General features: G+C 34.7%; 1 protein-coding gene and 1 non-coding gene across 2 annotated transcripts in view; both read left to right on the top strand.

The window, feature by feature from the left end:
• Positions 1-23,116, top strand: part of LOC111056862 — a 219,462-nt gene that overhangs the window by 135,016 nt on the left and 61,330 nt on the right. Inside the window, exon 3 of the mRNA XM_039440512.1 lies at positions 10,794-10,961. Coding sequence (XP_039296446.1) covers positions 10,805-10,961 — 157 coding nt within the window. The 5' untranslated portion in view covers positions 10,794-10,804. The remainder of the gene's footprint in view (positions 1-10,793; positions 10,962-23,116) is intronic.
• Positions 17,966-18,038, top strand: Trnak-uuu. The gene has a single exon. It is a non-coding gene; the product is annotated as a tRNA-Lys (tRNA).

Genomic DNA, 23,116 nt, shown 5'->3' with positions numbered 1-23,116 from the left:
GATCAGGGACAATATTTGAATCACAGCGATCTACTATAGATGGCAAAAAGGAAGTGGAAGAGTATCAACAATGCCTTCCAATTATTCCCACTGACTTTATCCTATACTAATTAACGAGGAAATTCTGTTTATATGTTTGGATGTTTATATGTTTGTATTTCACCGGATCTCGAAAACGGCTCCAACGATTCTCACGAAATTCAGAACATAGAAGGTTTATAATATAAAGATTCGATTGCACTAGGTCTAAAACATAATTGGCATCGTTGTGGACCTAGAAAAGGATATTACCACCGGCTTTGTCAAATGATAGACAAGGATAGCAGAACCAAAGTTGATTAAATACTGTCATTATAACGTGGACCTCACTATATACTATTTAACGAGAAACTTCTGTTTTTATGTTTATGTAGATACTTGTGGATGAGAAAACTGCGTGAGGTCTACTGTTCACAGAACTACTAGTTACAGGGTTAGAGATTTCTCGTAGATTCTCACTATCCTATACTATAAAACGAGCAACTTCTGTTCATATGTTAATTTGTTTAGATGTTAAAATTTTTAGATGTTTATATGTTTGTATTTCACCGGATCTCGAAAACGGCTCCAACGATTCTCATGAAATTCAGATCATAGTAGGTTTATAATATAAAGATTCGATTGTACTAGGTCTCATCCCTGAGAAAACTCGCTGAAGGATATTGAAAGGATATTTATTACTCATCCTTGGAAAAACATCTGATAATAATTATTTCATTGTCTGTTGGTGATGGAAGTGAGTGATCGAGTTCATGTGTGTGGGACTGTGTCAAAATTATGACTCAGCTGTTGAACTTTTGTAATCATTCAATCAGGTTGCAAAAAAGCCGGGTTATTCTCAATCCTGATTAATTCCAGTAGATCCATCTTTTTGAAATGGTGTTCTCTGATTTGGTTCACGTGAAGTTAATCGGGATTAAAATTTAACTTGCTTTTGTGCAACTGAGCCTTTGTGAGGGGAATTTTTGCATTCCTCTGGGAATTAATCTCAATTTAATGTTATTAGATGGAACATTTGTGTATGAATGTTATTATAATTTCTTCTTTTGTAATAAATTTGATATGCTTTTGTACTCCAGAGCGAAGCTCGGTCCCCGATATTTAAAGTAAATATCACCATAGTATCAACTAGTGATGGGTATCGAAAGACAAAACATCGATGTTTTGAACATCGATGTTTTTTTTCTCCTAAACATCAATAAGTGAAAAACATCGAACAGTAAACATCGATGTTTTTAAACATCGACGTGTTGCCGTACATTTTACGGAAGATTATTATATCCTTAGAGTAACTCAGATAGTGAAATCAATTTCCTTTTTCATGTGCATGTAAAAGAAAGGGACAGAGCTTTTAAAAAGTAGTTAACAATAAAGGAATATTATTGATTGGCAGCAACGAAACTGAAAGTTAATAAATTGTTTGTAGTTGTAGGTAATCAGACTCTACGTTATCAACGGAGATTGATATTTAATCGAATATAACAAAGAAAATCCAATAATCTAAAATATTGTTTTATAGATTTGAATATTTTTTTAGTATAAGAGAAATTAAGACGGTATTATTATTTTGTCCAAATCTCGAAATACTTAAAAATACAAAAAAAACTACTAAAGCGACTACAATTTTATCTGGAGTTATTGTTTCAATATTTTAACTGTTACTAACTGGAATTACAGCAATTTTAGACTTGGTATTCAAGTAAAAGTCTTTCAAATAATTGAAGTCAGGTTGTGACTAGAAAGATACATCAACTCTATCATAGTTCACAAGATTTGTCATCTTCATAGTTGAGGCAGAAACCTCTACTCGGGATATCCTCGAAGATTCTGTCTTGGGATTTCATCCTAAGCTAAATTTTAGCAATCTTTGTTACTTATAATCGTATTCATTCAATACCTGATATTTTATTTAGGAAATGAGAATGAATAGAGGTGTTTTTTATGGCTATCTACACTCCATACAATACGAGGACCTCTACTCCAGAGCTAGATTAATAATTGGTATTAAACGTATGTTGAGGAAAGCACTTGTAATAAGAAAAACTCTTTCTTCCTAAGAAACGAAAAATCCGACCTCTTATTCAATTCTAAATGGGTATCTAACCTTGACAAGGACCACAGTTATGTAAATCTTCAAGAGTATCCAACAGTCTCACATAAAAATACCTGATTGAAAAATTCCTTTTTGTTGGGAAAAACATCGAATCACCGATGTCTAGGTAAAACCATCGATAAGTGAAAAACATCGAACAGTAAACATCGATGTTTCTAAACATCGATGTATCGATACCCATCCCTAGTATCACTATCAACCGATAATCAACAGCACGGTAATGCAAAAGCCACTCAAATTTGGTAAATTGCTGGTTAATCCAAGATTGTAAATCATCAGTTAGTGAGGAACCTGGTGGCATTAATCATTTCTCAACAGGTGTACCTCGGGGTAGAATTCCAAACACTCTTGAAATTCCTGATGGCTCTGGATTTTGATTTCCATTATTCCTTGTCATACCTCCCACATCAGAATGTCACTCTCTCACTCCACCTCTCCCTTCCATACACACACCCTGTCTTTGTATATCTCTCTCTGACCCTCTATCTATCCAGCAACGTCTCTTGCTCATCCACCTCCTCCTCCTTATACTCTCCTCCTTCTCCTTCTCCTTCTCCTCCTCCTAATATTTCTCCTCCCACTCCTTCTAAAATTTTCCCTCCTCTTTGTACTTCTCCGGCTCCTGTTTCTTCTAACCTAACCTCCCCCAAACCTAGTCTCAGTCATTTTGTCTGGGCCCACCAGCAATGAGCAGCCTAACCTAACCTAACCTAACCTAACCTCCCCCAAACCTAGTCTCAGTCATTTTGTCTGGGCCCACCAGCAATGAGCAGCCTAACCTAACCTAACCTAACCTAACCTAACCTCCCCCAAACCTAGTCTCAGTCATTTTGTCTCTCACCATGACTCCTTCCCCAACCAATAGGAGAGCAGGAAGCCTCCCACCATGATTTTCTCCCCAAAAACAGGCGATGACAGGTGTGCTAAGAACAGGTGCAGCTGCTCTTACCAAAACCATGAAAAAATTTCCTATTTAAAATTCCCCTATTAAAAATTTTTTTTATTCCCCATACTAAATTCTGGTATTTGATATTCTTAAGGTGGGTACTTTAAGTTTTATTGAGATTCTTTTTTTTTTTAACTTTAATTCTTGTATCCAATTGGTAATGTGGATATTCCATCCTCTAATACTATTCTCTTATCATCTTTGGAACAAAGAGCTTTTTTATTTATATATCCACTGTATAGACATGATGCTCTTTAGATCTGATGCAGGTATTATAGAAATAAAATAATTTATTATGTTATTTCTGCATTCAGTTTCAATTTACTACCTATCAATTATGTAGAAATTTTTGAGGATCCATCAAACAAAAAATAATATTAGTTTCTCACAAAAGTGCTATATTAAGAGTGGTGAGACATATTTCTGCAAGTCAACCACAGTTTTCTCTACCATATCCAAAGTTGTTGACCTAGATGAGTTGGGCCTTATAGCAACAGGTAACTTTATACCACAAGTCTTAAGAAAACGAGCAAACATAACCTGTAAGCTTCTCCCATACCCTGTTAAAGAGATACAGCCCTTGTCTCCTATCACAGTGCTATCAGCCAAGAAGCATAAGCTAGAACTGGATGAAATTGATCTAAAACGGAGGAAAATTGAGTTTTTCTTGAAGCCACACAGTCATTTAGGGAACAGCATGAGCAGCTAGCAGAATTTGAGAAAGAAATAGAAAATTTGAGAGAGAAACTTGAGCCATATTTCCATTCACATTGGCTAAATTTTGATCTGAGTGGAGTGTACAATGTGACTGCATTTACTGTGAAATTCCCATATGTAGGTGTACTGGGGGAGAAAGATGATTTGAAAAATGTTTACTTTGTAAAGGGGTGTCATAAAATGTTTTTATTAATGCATACAAAGCTATTGAAACTCTCAAAAAATGGGTTATTTTGTAATCCCTTACAGTGACAAAAAGAAATAATTTGTCTACCAAGGGAAGAAAAAATTTGTGTAATTACAGTCAATGGTATGACAAGCTATAATGGTCATACATTCCCTAGAATAGAATCACTTAAGTTTCTGTCAGATGTTTGAAAAAAAAAACTTGGAAGACACTCCCTTCACACAAAAAGAAGTGGAGCAGTATAATAACATCACATGCTATACTTTCAACGAAGGCTGTTTCAACGACCCCACTCCACCACCTCATGTCACATGACCAGTCTTTGACAGCATCCAAATCTTCTCTCAATAAGTCTGTATGACGTCATTTCTCAACTTTCTTACTATAAATACCACTGCATTGATCTGCATTCGTTCAGTTTGATAGTGTCAACGGTGTAGTAAACATGGATACTTCTAAGGTGTTTAATGTGCCTATGCTCTGTGGTAATAAAATCAAGCCTACCAATGAGCGCTTTGGTTTGTGGCTTCTATCAGAAAACTTGTGCAATGACAACCTTGTGACAGACATTGGAAATATTGATTACACTGCTGGGGAAGAACTGTTTGTGCAGGATGACTCAAATCTTGTGCCTATTACAGAACCTTTTTGTGACAATATAATGCTTGTGAAAATCTGTGCTTTAGATGATTGTGAGGCAATGGATAAGAGACGCTTCGTTCTAAAAAAGGATATATGTGGTGCATTCAACTTATATTTGAGAGGTGAATTCTCTAATATGGTGTCAGCTAAACATGGAGTCAAAGCAAAGCTGCCTTACCTATTGGACAGTGGAAGTGTTATGTCTCAAAAGATTCTACAAGTGCTTGGCAAAGATAATTACAACGAGGTGAAACAAAAATACCAGGAACCAGTAGGGATACCTTACAAAGTGGAGCTTGCAGACGTCCCAATTGCTACATTGATGGAAGAGCTACCGAGATTATTGGAGCAGCTGAGGAAGGAGCACTTCTATCTACTAGACTTGGACATAACACAGGACTTTGCTGGAATATTCAACAAGAATGGGATGTGTGACTTTCTAACTACAAATCATCGTTTCTGCTTTCAAGGAGAATATAAAGAAGACTATAATGTGATAGTAGATAACAATAAAACTGTTGGGATTGATTGCTTGACTTGGGTTAATAGTAATGTGAGGGTGAAAATTTATAATAAGTTTGTATGTCAAATAACAAGCCCTGGTATAAATAAGCAGTTAGGTAACCATATTGTAGACTTTATTGCCTGTCCAGATACAAGATTACGGGAAACTTTCACTTCTCCTGCAGCCAAAATGCATGGTATTACACGTTTGGAAGCTACAATCTATAACTACAGTTTAACAAATAGAGACAATAGCAAAACCTTTGACCCTATTCAGGATAGCTTGTCACTTTTGAAAGATAGTAGAAATTATTTCCAAAATGCTCCAATTTATTCTGTATCCTTGGCTAAAATGTGGAGAAAACTGACAGATAATTTGAAAAATAGTTGTTGTTTGGTCTATAATGATCTTCTACAGTATGTTTACTGGGGTAATAGCAATACCAAGAAATTGACTGGAGTACAAGTAAAGCTCCCCACTGACCCACAACATAGAAATAAAATAATTTCTTATGTTATTTCTGCATTCAGTTTCAATTTACTACCTATCAATTATGTAGAAATTTTTGAGGATCCTTCAAACAAAAATAATATCAGTTTCTCACAAAAGTGCTATATTAAGAGTGGTGAGACATATTTCTGCAAGTCAACCACAGTTTTCTCTACCATATCCAAAGTTGTTGACCTAGATGAGTTGGGCCTTGTAGCAACAGGTAACTTGATACCACAAGTCTTAAGAAAACGAGCAAACATAACCTGTAAGCTTCTCCCATACCCTGTTAAAGAGATACAGCCCTTGTCTCCTATCACAGTGCTATCAGCCAAGAAGCGTAAGCTAGAACTGGATGAAATTGATCTGAAACGAAGGAAAATTGAGTTTTTTGAAGCCACACAGTCATTTAGGGAACAGCATGAGCAGCTAGCAGAATTTGAGAAAGAAATAGAAAATTTGAGAGAGAAACTTGAGCCATATTTCCATTCACATTGGCTAAATTTTGATCTAAGTGGAGTGTACAATGTGACTGCATTTACTGTGAATAATACTGGGAAATTCCCATATGTAGGTGTACTGGGGGAGAAAGATGATTTGAAAAATGTTTACTTTGTAAAGGGGTGCCATAAAAATGTTTTTATTAATGCATACAAAGCTATCGAAACTCTCAAAAAAATGGGTTATTTTGTAATCCCTTACAGTGAAAAAAAAGAAATAATTTGTCTACCAAGAGAAGAGAAAATTTGTGTAATTACAGTCAATGGTATGACAAGCTATAATGGTCATACATTTCCTAGAATAGAATCACTTAAGTTTCTGTCAGATGTTTGGAAAAACTTAGAAGACACTCCCTTCACACGAAAAGAAGTGGAGCAGTATAATAACATCACAATGCTGGAAATTAAAGGTAAAGTGAAAGTAGGGGATTGCAGAAGATTAGAGAATCTACAAGAAGGAACAGAATTGGTCATTATTGCAATCAAACAGGTATGCTGTAGAAACAAGACTAGATATATTCTACAGTTTGAAAACCTGGAAGCATTGTATGTGTCAAACTATTGGTTAGAGGAAGAATTTGAAAAGCCAAACATAGATTTGAATTATAAAATTAGAATCAAGCTAGATGTTTTCAAATATACACCCAGTAGGAATAAGGAAAGAGTTACTTTCTGTATTTGATTGGGTCATAGATATGCTTTGATGTATGTATAATAATTTAAAAATGAAGAAAATTATTGTGACATTGAGTGTTGACATTGACCTCTCCCCCCTTCTCCGCATTCCTCTCTCATTTTTTTCTTTCCTGCTAAATGAGTGGAGGAGGAGGAGGAGGAGGAGGAGGAGGAGGAGGAGGAGGAGGAGGAGGAGGGGAGGAGGAGGAGTTAGGTTAGGTTAGGTTAGGTTAGGTTAGGTTAGGTTCTTAGCACACCTGTCATCGCCTGTTTTGGGGAGAAAATCATGGTGGGAGGCTTCCTGCTCTCCTATTGGTTGGGGAAGGAGTCATGGTGAGAGACAAAATGACTGAGACTAGGTTTGGGGGAGGTTAGGTTAGGTTAGGTTAGGTTAAATTAGGCTGCTCATTGCTGGTGGGCCCAGACAAAATGACTGAGACTAGGTTTGGGGGAGGTTAGGTTAGGTTAGGTTAGGTTAGGCTGCTCATTGCTGGTGGGCCCAGACAAAATGACTGAGACTAGGTTTGGGGGAGGTTAGGTTAGGTTAGGTTAGGTTAAATTAGGCTGCTCATCGCTGGTGGTTCCAGATGTCCTATAATTATTTTCATTTTTTTATTTTCTTGACCTTATTATGACCTTTTGATAACTTAATACAATGTTCAACATATATATATTTTTTTTTTAATATATAATTTTATATATATTTTATTTTAAAAATTTAAAAAATATTTTAAAAATTTACAAATAGGAAAAATTCAAAATTAAAAAAAAAATCTATATATATTAAAATATATATTAAAAAAAATATATATATATGTTGAACATTGTATTAAGTTATCAAAAGGTCATAATAAGGTCAACCCACTCCTTCTCATCTTCCTCCTCTTCTACTTCTTCTACTCCCATTCCACCAGTATCTTCCATTGCTGTTCCTCACCCTCCTCTCCATCCTCGTCCTCCTTCTCCTCCTCTTAGACATCATCTTTCACTGTGAATTAGCGTCTTGATTTATAGCGGCCCATGTAGGTATGTTGCCTGTCACATGCCTGAGTGATATGCAACTCACATTAATTACTAATGCATTTTAGAGTCTAGAGCTCACGTCTTCAGGTGTGATTAGTTTCAATTGTTGAGCATGTGACTTTGGTTGAGTAGGATGAGGAGGAGGAGGAGGAGGAGGAGGAGGAGGAGGAGGCGGAGAATGAAGAGTAGGGGTGGGAGGTGGAAAGAGGAAGAAGATAGATGGTGATGAGGTAGTAGTTGGGGTTAATGTTAAAAGGAGAATGCGATAAAAAAGGATTGAAAGAATAATGAAGATTAGGGGACAGGGAAAAAATTAATCATAATTTACTGGTATAACCAATGATCAACTACGAATATTAAATATCAACAATTTTTCAAAGTAATAAAACATGGATTAGAAATAAAATATCACTACCCTTTTTATCACTAAAGTTATTGAATAATTCAAAAAAGGGTACTGAGATTTTATTTCTAATCCATGTTTTATTACTTTGAAAAATTGTTGATATTAATATTCGTAGTTGATCATTGTAGTAGATGAATGGATAACTGAAGATATCCTTACTCAAAGAAATATTGTTAGGGAAGCTTATGAGGAATTTAAATTAGTGAGGGATGTTCCGAGTGAGGTCAAATACAAATGTCTAAAGAAAAACTATGCAAAAGAAGTGAGGGAAGCTAAGTGTAAGAAAACAGCTGAAATATTAACAACTAGTACCAATTTTAACTCTGCTGTTTGGGAGGTAATTAATAGAAATAGGAGAGCAGCTCAAAAAGATACAGTTACTAATGTCCCTAGGATAATCGATGAAGATGGAAATTATATGGATGATAGTATAGACATTTGTAACTTTTTCAATAAGTATTATCAACAGGTTGCATATAATCTCCAAAAGTCACTGAACACTAATACTTATAATACAACTACATTAAATGCTGAGCCAATTGAAAAGGTATTTCAATTTCATCCATTATCAAGAGATGAGTTGTCAAGAATAATAAAAAAATTGAATAACAAAAAAAGAGTAGGTTTGGATGGGGTCTCAAGCAAAATTTTAAAAGAATGTGAAAATGAATTACTGGACCCTTTATTGCATCTCCTTAATACTTCACTAGAGCAGGGTATTTTCCCTGATGATCTGAAACAAGGAAAAATTTTGCCAATTTTCAAGAGTGGTGATTCTGAAAGAGTTGAAAATTATAGACCCATTAGTATTCTAAATGTAATAAGTAAAATTTTTGAAAGAGTAGTTTTAAATAGGTTATTGATGCACCTGGAAGAAATTAATTTCATATGTGATGAACAGCATGGGTTCCAGAAAGGGAAATCTACTAAGACTGCAATAGTATCCCTTGTTGAAAGACTAATAGATATAATAGATTCAGGTGAGAAGGCAGCCGCAATATTTCTTGATTTATCCAAAGCTTTTGATTGTGTGAACCATAGAATATTATTGGAAATACTAAAAACTGTAGGTGTGAATGGTATAGAACTAAAATGGTTTGAATCATATCTCATAGGTAGAAACCAGTGTGTTGAGCTTACCAAGGTGGATGGGAATGAAATAGTAAAAATTAAATCTCAAAAACTGGAGGTCCAGGCTGGAGTACCTCAAGGCTCAATTCTGGGTCCCTTACTGTTTCTGTTGTATGTGAACCAATTACCAAAAGAGTTAAAAGATCACAGAGCTCTGTTGTTTGCTGATGACACATCGCTTATCTTTAACAATTATTTATTAGATAGTCTAGAAATAAATGCTTTTACTGGAGTACAGTCAATTGTCCAATTCTTGAAGCAAAGGCAATTAACAATAAATAGTAAGAAATGTCAATTCCTACAATTCAAAAGTAAATATAATTCAGTAGAGGATAGAGAAATAAATGTGTTTGTAGAGGAAAATGAATTGGACCAAGAAGAGAAAGTAGCATTCTTGGGAATTTTATTGGACAGGAAATTAACATGGCATCCTTACATTGAGAGGATATGTAATAAGATATCATCTGGGGTATTTGTCCTGCGGCAGCTTGCTAGGCTGAATGATAAAAAACTACTGTTAACTGCTTACCATGGACTTATACTATCTCATATTAGGTATGCTATTTTAGTATGGGGTAATTCATCTCAACAAAATATGGACAGAGTGTTTAAGATCCAAAGAAGGCACTCAGATGTATAGAGAAAGTGAATAGGCTAGACTCTTGTAGGCCTTTATTTAAAAAGCTTGGTCTATTAACTGTGCCATCTTTGTATGTATATGAAGTTGTAATGCATGTGAAAAAGAGTGGTGTGATCCAGAATTCAGATGTTCATGAGTATAATACGCGAAACAGAGCAGATTATCATATAATGGGTCACAATAGTAGGTTATTTGAACAAAAACCAGATTATATTGGTAGGAAATTTTATAACAAGCTACCTCATATCTTGAAAAGTAATGATGATTTGAAGATTTTCAAAAAACAAATGAAAAAATATTTAGTTTATAAAAGCTTTTTATAGTGTACAAGAATTCCTTTCAAACCTAAACTAGGTTGAACTACTTAGTGTTAGAATTATTATGTAATAACATGACTTGTCTTATACTCCATGACTGGAGTCTTTAGGACGTAATCTTAAAAAAAAAAAAAAAAAAATTGATTATACCAGTAAATTATGATTAATTTTTTTCTTGTCCCCTAATCTTCATTATTCTTTGAGAGATTTTTTTTCTATTTATATCACCAGTAGCCCTAAACAGAAAAGAGACAATAAAACATGACTCTGTTGTAAGTTCCAATATATTTTAAAAATATTACGTTCATAACAGGAGTGTTCTAAGGCTGTGAAACATGACTCAATTTGCCAGCACTGTTCCAATATAGTGTAACATGGATCATTTCTGCTACAAATGATTGTTTTTCAATATTACAACGGTACCAGCACTGTTCTAAGGAGGTGAAACATGTCTCTGTTGCAGGTTTGAAGGTCATGAACGCTACCAACACAACGCACAGATACTCGAGTGATGACGTCATCAAGCCAAGCAACCAGATACAGGACGAGACACCTCACATCGTTTACTATGAGGAGCCAACCCTCACCATACCACCGTTTCCAACTGACCCCAATGCTCTACACCCTGGGAGTGAGTATAGAAAACTTTCAAATTCAAAAATAAATTTGTCAGCCCGGGAATCGAACCCATTACCTCCTAATTACTGGTCAGGAATGCTTACCTTTACACCAAACTTACAATCTCTGGATAGCAGCGCTCATTTTATACGAAGCCATAGCGGCCAGCCAGCCTACAGATGGAAATTACTGATATATTGCAATTATTCAAATGCTAATGAATCAATTATTATAATTAAACGAAAATCCCAATTAAATGCTGTAATTCACCCCGAAGACTTCTGCTACTGCAAATATTGACAACAGGGTAAACAGCTGGAGGGAAATTCGATGAGCGCTACTATTCAAAAAATATTTGTCAGCCCGGGAATCGAACCCATTACCTCCTAATTGCCTGTCGGGAATGCTTACCCTTACACCAAACTGACAATCTCTGGATAGCAGCTGGCCGCTATGACTTCGTATAAAATGAGCGCTGCTATCCAGAGATTGTCAGTTTGGTGTAAGGGTAAGCATTCCTGACCGGCAATTAGGAGGTACTGGGTTCGATTCCCGGGCTGACAAATATATTTTTAATAGTAGCGCTCATCGAATTTCCATCTAGCTGTTTACCCTGTTGTCAATATTTGCAGTAAAGTAAATTCGTATGGCTTTTGTTGGTGGGGAGTCCCTTTCGGGAAGGTTCCACCGCCTGAATATATCATTTAAGCCGTCAATGGGCCTTACGACTGTCATACTTCAGCCGGGACCGACAGTTTAACGTGCCCATCCGATAACACGGGAATATTTGCAGTAGCAGAAGTCTTCGGGGTGAATTACAGCATTTAATTTGGATTTTCGTTTAATAATGGATAATTTATTAGCATTTGAACAAATGCAATTTCTAATTTATTTTCATCTACATTATGAATTATTCTTCCTAGTTGTTCTTGTAAATGATAATTCTATCTTTATATTTCTTCCAATAGAATAACAAAATATTTTATCATAGTAAATGACTATAGTGAGGTCCACGTTATAATGGCAGTGTTTGATTATCAATAGTATTGCTATCCTTGTCCATCATTCAACAAAGCGGATAGTGTTATCTCTTTCTCGCTCTGCTCTGTGCTAGATTGTCTTTTAACAACGTAGAATTCATAATTGATTAACGAAATATTTCATCTAAATTATGAAAGTTCATTGTGAAATTATTAAAAAATATAATTTCTTATTTTAAACGAGTATGAACAGTAAATATTACATTACCTACCATTAACCATACCATACATAACCTACTATAACATTAATAAACCTCTTTTCTGTATAGGGCTACTTGTAATACAAATAGAAATAAAAATAAAAATCTTAGTTACTTTTTTGAATTATTTTATCACAACATGTTTCAACATCGATGCCATTCTCAAGTGACACTCACGAGACACTCGTGAGTGTCTTTATATTTTTATTATTATTTCTATTTGTAATATTTCATTATTAATTCTAAATTGTTAAAAGACGATCTGGCAACAGAGCGAGTCGAGAAAGAGATAGCGCCATCCGCTTTGTTGAATGATAGACAAGGATAGCAACACCAATGTCAATCAAACACTGACATTATAACGTGGACCTCACTATAGCAATTATTTTCTGACAATATGATACAGTATCATCTCAACTTGATACACAACACCGTAATTTGATACAGAACAGGATAGAGCCATCTGCTTTGTGGAATGATAGACAAGGATAGCAACACCAATGTCAATCAAACACTGCCATTATAACGTGGACCTCACTATAGCAATAATTAGTGTTCGACAATATGATACAGTATCATCTCAACTTGATACACAACACCATAATTTGATACAGAACAGGTTGGAGCTATCTGCTTTGTGGAATGATAGACAAGGATAGCAACACCAATGTTAATCAAATACTGCCATTATAACGTGGACCTCACTGTATTAATTAGTGTTCGACAATATGATACAGTATTATCTCAACTTGATACACAACACCATAATTTGATACAGAACTGGATAAAGCTATCTGCTTTGTGGAATGATAGACAAGGATAGCAACACCAATGTCAATCAAACACTGCCATTATAACGTGGACCCCACTATAGCAATAATTAGTGTTCGACAATATGATACAATATCATCTCAACTTGATACACAACACCGTGATTTGATACAGAACAGGATAGAGCCATCTGCTTTGTCGAATGATAGACAAGGATAGCAACACCATTGATAATCAAACACTGCCATTATAACGTGGACCCCACTATAGCAATAATTAGTGTTCGACAATATGATACAATATCATCTCAACTTGATACACAACACCGTGATTTGATACAGAACAGGATAGAGCCATCTGCTTTGTCGAATGATAGACAAGGATAGCAACACCATTGATAATCAAACACTGCCATTATAACGTGGACCTCACTATAGCAATAATTAGTGTTCGACAATATGATACAGTATCATCTCAACTTGATACACAACACCATAATTTGATACAGAACTGGATAAAGCTATCAGCTTTGTGGAATGATAGGCAAGGATAGCAACACCAATGTTAATCAAATACTGCCATTATAACGTGGACCTCACTATAGCAATTAGTTTCCGACAATATGACACAGTATCATCTTAACTTGCTACACAACACCATAATTTGATACAGAACTGGATAGAGCTATCTGCTTTGTGGAATGATAGACAAGGATAGCAACACCAATGTTAATCAAATACTGCCATTATAACGTGGACCTCACTATAGCAATTAGTGTTCGACAATATGATACAGTATCATCTCAACTTGATACACAACACCGTAATCTGATACAGAACAGGATAGAGCTATCTGCTTTGTCGAATGATAGACAAAGATAGCAACACCATTGATAATCAAACACTGCCATTATAACGTGGACCTCACTATAGCAATTAATGTTCGACATACTGACAATATGATACAGTATCAACACAATATGATACAGTACAATCTCAACTTGATACACAACACCGTAATCTGATACAGAACAGGATAGAGCTATCTGCTTTGTTGAATGATAGACAAGGATAGCAACACCATTGATAATCAAACACTGCCATTATAACGTGGACCTCACTATAGTTCTCCTGCATAAACCACATATCAGTCCCTCCGGACTTCATCCATTTCCACATCACCTGGAAAATCGTAATTCCCATTTTCTTTCCTCATACGCTGTCGTGGAAAACTCCAATCTTGCTGATGGCTATCAGACTTTTCCGAGAGTTTTCCTGTGGGAAAAACTTGTGCGCCAGTTGACTTTTGTTGCTCGGAGCACACTTTCCCAAGTGTCATGCAAATTTTCCGAGAAAATTCTGGAGGGAAAAAGAGGGATTTCTTTATCCGACCATTTTCCGGCTACCACAATAGAAGTGTGTAACATGGGATAATGCTCTTGCGGTATCAACTTATTTTTCTTCTCCCTCAGGTTTTCTTTCTTCTTTCTCCTAGTTTCCTCTTCCTCTTCTCGTCCTTCTCTTCCCATGCTACTCATGCTTCACCTCCCTCTTTTGAATTTGATTCTCTTTCACTACTTCCTTTCTCTTTTCCTGCATATTTTTCTTCGTTTGTTTCTTCTTAATTCCCACAGCGTGGTTCTGTTTTTACTTTTCTCTCCCTTATTTTTTCCACCTTTTTCACGAGTCTCTTTCTCATTCTCTTTCTTTCTTTCTTCTTCTAGAGAGTTACTTGAAAGAATATTTTTAATATGCTTTCCAAAGAATGGACATTGATATGTCCAAAGCTGCGCCAATATGTAGATTCATTACAATATTATCTTGTATACTTATTCCAAATTTCTTTTTTTCATATCATTGTGAAGTTTAATAATTATTTTCTTAGTTTATGCTATGTAAATTCATCCATAATTTTGCTGTATTGTAAGCTATTGTATAAGTGAATAAGCCAGAAGCCTATATATTGTAATCTATGCACCAAATATGCTACCCTACCGTGGGTGAATGACCTCTCCAACATTCAATTTCAGGGTGGTCATTAATTTCGAAGCCTTCTCCTCAATTTTGAGGAGACCTATTTAGCATTTCCAGGTATTAAGACAACCAGAGGATCAGAAAGGACAGGCCCATTGTTAGAACGCATGCATGAATGCATAATTGTGAATGTGTAGTTTGAATGGCATGTGGGAAATGGCATGTTTCATAGGATGACGACCAGCACTTTTCAAGCATGGTTATTTCAACACTTTCAACCAGGAATTTTAGAAAGTTGTGCACGTGGTAATTGAGGATTTTTGACAAGCATGTGGCAAAACTAATATTCTGAGAGGTCAATGACAAGCCTCAATTGGAATTCAACGACCTTTTTGTAATTGAATAAATAACGAAATATCAAGGGTAATGTAAATAATGATCACTAAAGCTGTATTTTGATACCGGTAATCCATATTATATGTTACATTACTCATGAGTATTAGGTAGGCTGTTTCTTATAATATAGGGTAGTGCACTACAAATAATTATGTATTAAATTTTTTAATTTTTACTGTAGACTACAATTTATTACTTTATGTGATTGATGTTATGTTACTATGTCACATTTGAATTTAGATTGATGTATTTGGTACTTGTGAATTTGATGCATTTATTCTCATTTTTGTATTGTTTGTTTTGTATTGGTTTTGATGTAATATTGATGTATATATTCATATTATCGGAGTTGATTAAATCTTAAGAGAGTAAGAATTATTGTATGTCTTGTTAAAGAATCAGTTTCATAGCTGAGAGTCAGGGAAGATAATTTTTTTTTTCTTGAATGAGCTTCAGCCTATTTTTTTATTACAAACTCTAGATTATTATTCCTCTGAAAGAGAACTGCGAGTAATTAATAAAGTTTGAAGTAGAGTCCCCAATATTGTTGAATACTGGAAAGATAAATATTGGCAAGTAGTGGTGGTAGTCACAGATCCCTTATGAAGAGGAACCCCACACATGAGCGACAGGTTGACACATTAGGCTATATATGGAGGAACGAGAACGTCCCAAGCCAGTCTTGAAGAATTGGTCATTGAGAGGTGTCAAGTGTCCTGTGTGGAGGTATTCTCTGGGATTGGCAAACAGCAGCATCAGATGTCACAATTCATAGGAGAGTGACGTGATCAAGCTACAGTGAGTCTTATCATCAGTTTTATTATTGACACATACTAGGATTTCAATTATTGATCTGTGACTCCACTAAAGCCAAAAATAGCAACAACCTTCCAGTTTCCTTTTTCAAGTAGGGTTTAACAAAGAATTATTAGTAATTTCAGAGGAAGAGTTTTTATTCAATTCCATAGATTTCAAATTTATTTTAAATTATTGCTTTTGAATTTCAGTTTTGAACATTTCTTGAAAGATTTAAATTCTATTGATAATTGTATATATTGATTTTAATTACTCACTAGCATTTCTTGGATTCTATGTTATTATCAAATTCAAATTGAAAACTTCATTTTCAATTTTTAAATTGATTACATTTTTGAGTAAATTTAGTTTTGAAGCTCTATTCATATTTAATTTTCTCTCATTTGTGAGGCTTCTCAGCATTATTGCAACTTTATTTCATTTTCGTCTATTTGAATTCTCAATATAGTTTAGCAATAACTGATTGATTTCTTGTTTTATTCAACAAATCCCAAATTCACGACCCAGAGTGAGAGTTTCAGGTTATGTTTATTTATATTTTATCATTTTACTAGTATTTATCTATCAACTATTATTTTCCTAGTCAAAAAGGACTGGGTGGCGCCCATACAGAAACCATTATATTGGCAAATTATCCATTGAATTTAATGAATTACTCATTATATGATTATTTTTAATTTCAAGTACTTTATGTAAAGAGCAAGTAGACGAAGAGCTCATCTACATGAAGTAATCAATCAATCAATCAATCTTCTTTTCCTTCGTTTCTTATGTTCTTCCAAAACCCTCCGTTCTTGTTCTCGTTCCCAATTTTCCATTCTCATTGACCGAGCGAAGTGAGGTCTAAGATTCAAGTCGACGGTTTGGCATTTCTCTTAATGTTTAAATGTTTATATGTTTATATGTTGCCCATTTACGGCGAACCGCGGTAATAGATTTTCATGAAATTTGACAGGTATGTTCCTTTTTAAATTATTGCGCGTCGACGTATATGCAAGGTTTTTGGAAATTTTGCATTTCAAGGATAATATAAAAGGGAGAAGGAGCCTCCTTCATACGCCAATATTACTGTAAAAATCAGACTATAGAATTATTCATCATAAATCAGCTGTCTAGTGGACTATAATACTATCCGTTCAAAAACATCAAACATCTTGAAAATGTATCTTTCCATCAACGTTGTAGACAGTTGCAGCCAGACCTGATAACAGCGCTCACACTCACATTCCGGGACGACACGTCACGGTACGATAGGACAGAAAGCTCTATGTTTATTTAGGATTTTCTCTAGACATTTTTAATTGATAAAATATTTATTAATTTTTGAGAAAACATAACAACAGGTCAATGTAACTCACTGAGCGCGAGGTCCACTGTTCACAGAACTACTAGTATATTCTCAATCACTCTCTATCCTTTGTTTTTGATTCTACAAACCTTAAGTTCTTTTCCAGAATTTTCTATCTGCTACGAAAATTGTGTACCGGTAGCCTTGCAGTTTCTCTCCAGAAAGTTCTATCTGACAAAGATGATCTCAACTCTGATTAGATTCTTTGTTCCTCATAACAATACAAAAATAGGAGAGCCCCTTCTTTATAATCAATAATTGGCAGAAGCAGTCTTCTCTTCCCACTAATATTCTTTCTATCTCTTTCTTCATTACATTTTCTTCCCATTTTTTCTATCATTTTATTCATAGTTTTTCGTGTTCTCTTCGTTTCAACCTTCGAATTCTCATCCTCCCAATTTATTCTCCTACCCTTTCACTCGTTCTCTACTCCACTCCTCTCATTCTTCATTAATCTCTCCACATGACACTGAGCCCGGATAGCTCAGTCGGTAGAGCATTAGGCTTTTAACCTAAGGGTCCAGGGTTCAAGTCCCTGTTCGGGCGATGTTTTTTTTTGGTAGAGAGTTAGTGGGGAGGATATTTTGAATATTCTTTCCGAAGAATGGACATTGATAAGTCCAAAGCTCCGCCAATTCATGTAGATTATCTATAGTTGTTATATTACAAATTGCTTTTTCATATCATATACAGTTCAACAATTATTTTCTTAGTCCATATTATGTAAATTCATCTATAATTTTGCTGTATTGTAAGCTATATTACAGCTATATTAAGCTATATTACGAGCCAGTATATATTGTAATCTACATAAATAAAGTACTCAATCAATCAATCAATCAATCTCGCTGGTAGAGAGTTAGTGGGGAGGATATTTTTAATATTGTTTCCGAAGAATGGACATTGGTATGTCCAAAGCTCCGCCAATTTATGTAGATGCATTACAATATCATCTTTAGCTATTACCAATTGCTTTTTCCATATCATATGCAGTTCAATAATTATTTTCTTAGTCTATATTATGTAAATTCATCCATAATTTCGCTTTATTGTAAGCTATTGTATATAAGTGTATAAGCCAGTATATATTGTAATCTACATAAATAAAGTACTCAATCAATCAATCTCATTCCTTTTTATATTTTTTCACTTTTTTCATCATACTACTCTTCTTTCTCTCCTTCTCCTACTCCCTCTCTTTCTCCTACTTCTCCGCCACCACCATCTTCTCAATCATCGTTCTTCTTCTAGAGAAACAGACTGAGTTATTATTTTATTATCAAATCACTGCAGAGAAGATGACAACACTACTTGTCTTTACGAGCTGGTAATAGCTTATCGGTGGGCGAAGAAGAAGAAGAAGAGAAGAAGAAGAAGAAGAAGAAGAAGAAGAAGAAGAAGAGAAGAAGAAGAAGAGAAGAAGAAGAAGAAGAAGAAGAAGAAGAAGAAGAAGGAAGAAGAAGAAGAAAGAAGAAGAAGAGAAGAAGAAGAGAAGAAGAAGAAGAAGACGAAGAAGAAGAAGAAGAAGAAGAGAAGAAGAAGAAGAAGAAGAAGAAGAAGAAGAAGAAGAAGAAAGAAAAGGAAGAAGAAGAAGAAGAAGAAGAAGAGAAGAAGAAGAACAAGAAGAAGAAGAAGAAGAAGAAGAAGAAGAAGAAGAAGAAGAAGAAGAAGAAGAAGAAGAAGAAGAAGAAGGAGAATGAGCAGGAGAACAATAAGAGGAGAGAAAAAGATTGATATCCACAGGAGAGCCCTTTCGTTGAATAGGTAGTCCTATCTAATCTGATAGTCCCCAGCCTTCACAGACATTGTACTCGGTTATGAGAAAGAGAAAGGGAAATTGTACGTGTGTGTGAGGGAGAGAAAGGGCGAGAGAGGAAGTAAGTGGTGAATGACAGAGAATATGAGAAGGGTATCAAAAAGATTCAACAATATAGATTTCAAGATATGAGGGGTGAGGGACATTCAGCAAGATAGTGTGAATGTCACGAGTGTAGAAGAGGAAAAGAGAGAGATTGATTGAGTACTTTATTTATGTAGATTACAATATATACAGGCTTATACACGTATATACAATAGCTTACAATACAGCAAAATTATAGATGAATTTACATAATATAGACTAAGAAAATAATTATTGAATTGTATATGATATGAAAAAACAATTTGTAATATAATAACTATAGATAATTATATTGTAATGCATCTACATAAATTGGCGGAGCTTTGGACATATCAATGTCCATTCTTCGGAAACAATATTAAAAATATCCTCCCCACTAACTCTCTACCAAAAGAGAGAGGGGGTGAGAGAGAGGGAGAGAGATGATGAATGACAATTATCAAGACGAGATTATCAGAGAACAGATATTAAAACAATAAATAGAAGATTGCATTTTGAAGAGACATTTTGCATTTTGCATTGCATTTTGCAAATTGAAGAGACATTTATTAAGAAAGTTTATGAATATGTTACAAAAAAGATAGAGCGATAGAGAGAAACTGAGAGAGAAAGGGGTGTAGATGATATCAAGAGTATAAAAAAGAATTATATAAACAGGAACAACAGTACAGTGAAAGTGTAAAAATAAAAAAATAAAAAACAGAGAGTGATCCGGAATTCAGCAATATGATCTATATATGATAGGGAAAGAATCAGAGATAATGATTGAGAGCGAGACAAAATAAGGGAAGAGAGAGGTTAAATTAGATTTGGTTTCTTTATTTATGTAGGCTATGTTACAATATTCACTGACGATAATGACGATAATGCTAGTTATTCAACGAATTTCACAAAGTATAGATAATACATCAATGAGAATTACTGACCGGTAGAGAGAGAGCGAGAGAGAGAGAGAGAGAGGGAGAGAGAGAGTGTGAGAGAGAGAGACAAAAACATGGAGAGAGTAAAACTACAATAATGATTGAAGAGAATATGAGAAGTTTATCAAAAAAATTACAGTGTGAATATTGCCAGAGATATGAAATAAATTTATCAGGAAAGTGTAAGAGAGAGAGATTGATTGATTGATTGAGTACTTTATTTATGTAGATTACAATATATACTGGCTTATACACTTATATACAATAGCTTACAATACAGCAAAATTATAGATGAATTTACATAATATAGACTAGGAAAATAACTATTGAACTGTATATGATATGAAAAGCAATTTGTAATATAATAACTATAGATAATAATCATATTGTTATGCATCTACATAAATTGGCGGAGCTTTGGACTTATCAATGTCCATTCTTCGGAAACAATATTAAAAATATCCTCCCCACTAACTCTCTACCAAAACTAACTCTCTACCAAAGAGAAAGAGAGAGGGAGAGAGAGAGAGATGATGATGAATGACAATTATCAAGTCGAGATTATCAGAAAACAGAGATTACAACAAAAAATAGAAATGTGGAGATTGCGAAGAAGAAGTTGAGAGACATTTAGCAAGAACGTTTATAAATATGTCACAAAAAAGATAGAGTGATGGAGAGAAACTGAGAGAGAAAAGGGTGTGGATGATATTAAGAGTATAAAAAAGAATGATATGACCAGGAACAACACTACATTGAAAGTAAAAATAGAAATTGAAAAAATAGAGAGTGATCGGAATTCATCAATAGGATCTATATATGACAGGGAAAGAGTGAGAGATAATAATTGAGAGCGAGACAAAATAAGGGAAGAGAGAGGTTAGATTAGATTTGATTTCTTTATTTATGTAGGCTATGTTACAATATTCACTGACGATAATGCTAGTTATTCAACGAATTTCACAAAGTATGGATAATACATCAATGAGAATTACTGACCGGTAGAGAGAGAGAGAGAGAGACAGACAAAAACATGGAGAAAGTGAAACTACAATAATAGTTGAAGAGAATATGAGAAGTTCATCAGAAAAATTACAGTGTGAATATTGCCAGAGATATGAAATAAATTTATCAGGAAAGTGTAAGAGAGAGAGAGAGAGAAAGAGAAAGAGAGAGAGAGAGTGATAGAAAGAGTAAGTGAGATAGGAAAAGGGAGAAGAGAGGAATGAAGAGACACAAGAGCAACAGAGAGTGAGAAGAGAGAAATTTTTCAGATGAGAGAAAACTCCCTAGAAAGAAAAGGTGAAAGGAAGTAAGTGTGAGATTGGAGGTGGACAAAAGAGAGAAACGTGAGAGAAAGGGAGAGAGACAAAAGAGACGGAAAATGGAAAGAGACAAAAGATACAGAGAATGAGAGGAGAGAATTCCAAACTCCCTATCAGCTACTGTCACTTGCAAGATAGGAAGACAGAAATATCGTTCCCTCTTGAACAAGAAATGATACCTAACTGGACTCTATAACAGCAGACAATCTGTCACTATTTCACTAAAATCTGTCAGCATTTGTCCAATGGGGAGCATTCATGTTATTCCTAAGGGATGCTTACAGTTTGAAGTGAAGAATCCCACCCTAGATATATATGTATGTTGAGACAATCTCTCATATCGTTATCGGATGGGTACGTTAAACTGTCGGTCCCAGCTGAAGTATGACAGTGGTAAGGCCCATTGACGGCTCAAATGATATATTCAGGCCAGGTGGAACTTCCGTCAGGGACTCCCCACCAATGTTTTTATACATATTCTTTATTTTGCATAGTGATTCATACAATAAGTACATCATCAAAATGATAGGGAGAGAAAAAATAAGGTAACCTTGTGCTATTCCTCTCCTCTACCAAATTTATATAAGGTTACACATAGTCCGAAATTGGTTAAGTCTTGTAGTTGTTGAAAAAAGCCATACGAATATTAATATTATAGAGTTAGAGATTTCTTGCAGATTCTCACTAAAACAATTGAATCAGAATTAGAGATGGGAATTACTGAGATATTGCAATTATTCAAATGCTAATGAATTATTAATTATTACAAACGAAAATCTCAATTGAATGCTGTAATTCACCCCGAAGACTTCTGCTACTTCAAATTTTGGTAACAGGGTAAATATCTAGCTAAACTACTAATCAATAGTAGAAGTGCTCATCGAATTTCCATCTAGCTGTTTACCCTGTTGTCAATATTATTGCAGTAGCAGAAGTCTTCGGGGTGAATTACAGCATTCAATTGAGAATTTCGTTTAATAATCCTATTATATTAAGCGAGAAATTTCTGTATATATTTTCATATTTGGTTATTTATATTTTATGGTTCTTCATGTTCAACGGATCTCGAAAACGGCTCTAACGATTTTCACGAAATTCAGAACATAGTAGGTTTATAATACATGTGTATTAGATTTACATTATACATTACATTACATTACATTATACATGTATAAAGATTCGATTGCACTAGGTCTCATCGCTGGGAAAACTCGCTGAAGGACATAAAAAGGATAATTCATCCTTGGAAAAACAGATGATGATTTTGTCGTCTGTCAATAACAGAAGATGCGTGTGCCTGTGTGGGAGATCAGCTGTGTAATCAATCAGCTTACCGTATCTCGCGAGAAATCTAGAAATTTAATAGACTTGATCAAAATAATCTGATTTGTTGACATGACTTGGTATATCATAATATTCAAAGTAAATCATAATTTTACAGTTTTAAGTGATTAGTGAGTGTTATTTTGTTATTCAATT

The sequence above is a fragment of the Nilaparvata lugens genome, chromosome 14 (assembly GCF_014356525.2).
Source record: "Nilaparvata lugens isolate BPH chromosome 14, ASM1435652v1, whole genome shotgun sequence".
NCBI classification, from domain to species: Eukaryota; Metazoa; Arthropoda; class Insecta; order Hemiptera; family Delphacidae; genus Nilaparvata; species Nilaparvata lugens.
The sequence above is the reverse complement of the archived record's forward strand: the minus strand, read 5'-3'. Positions and strand labels throughout refer to the sequence as shown.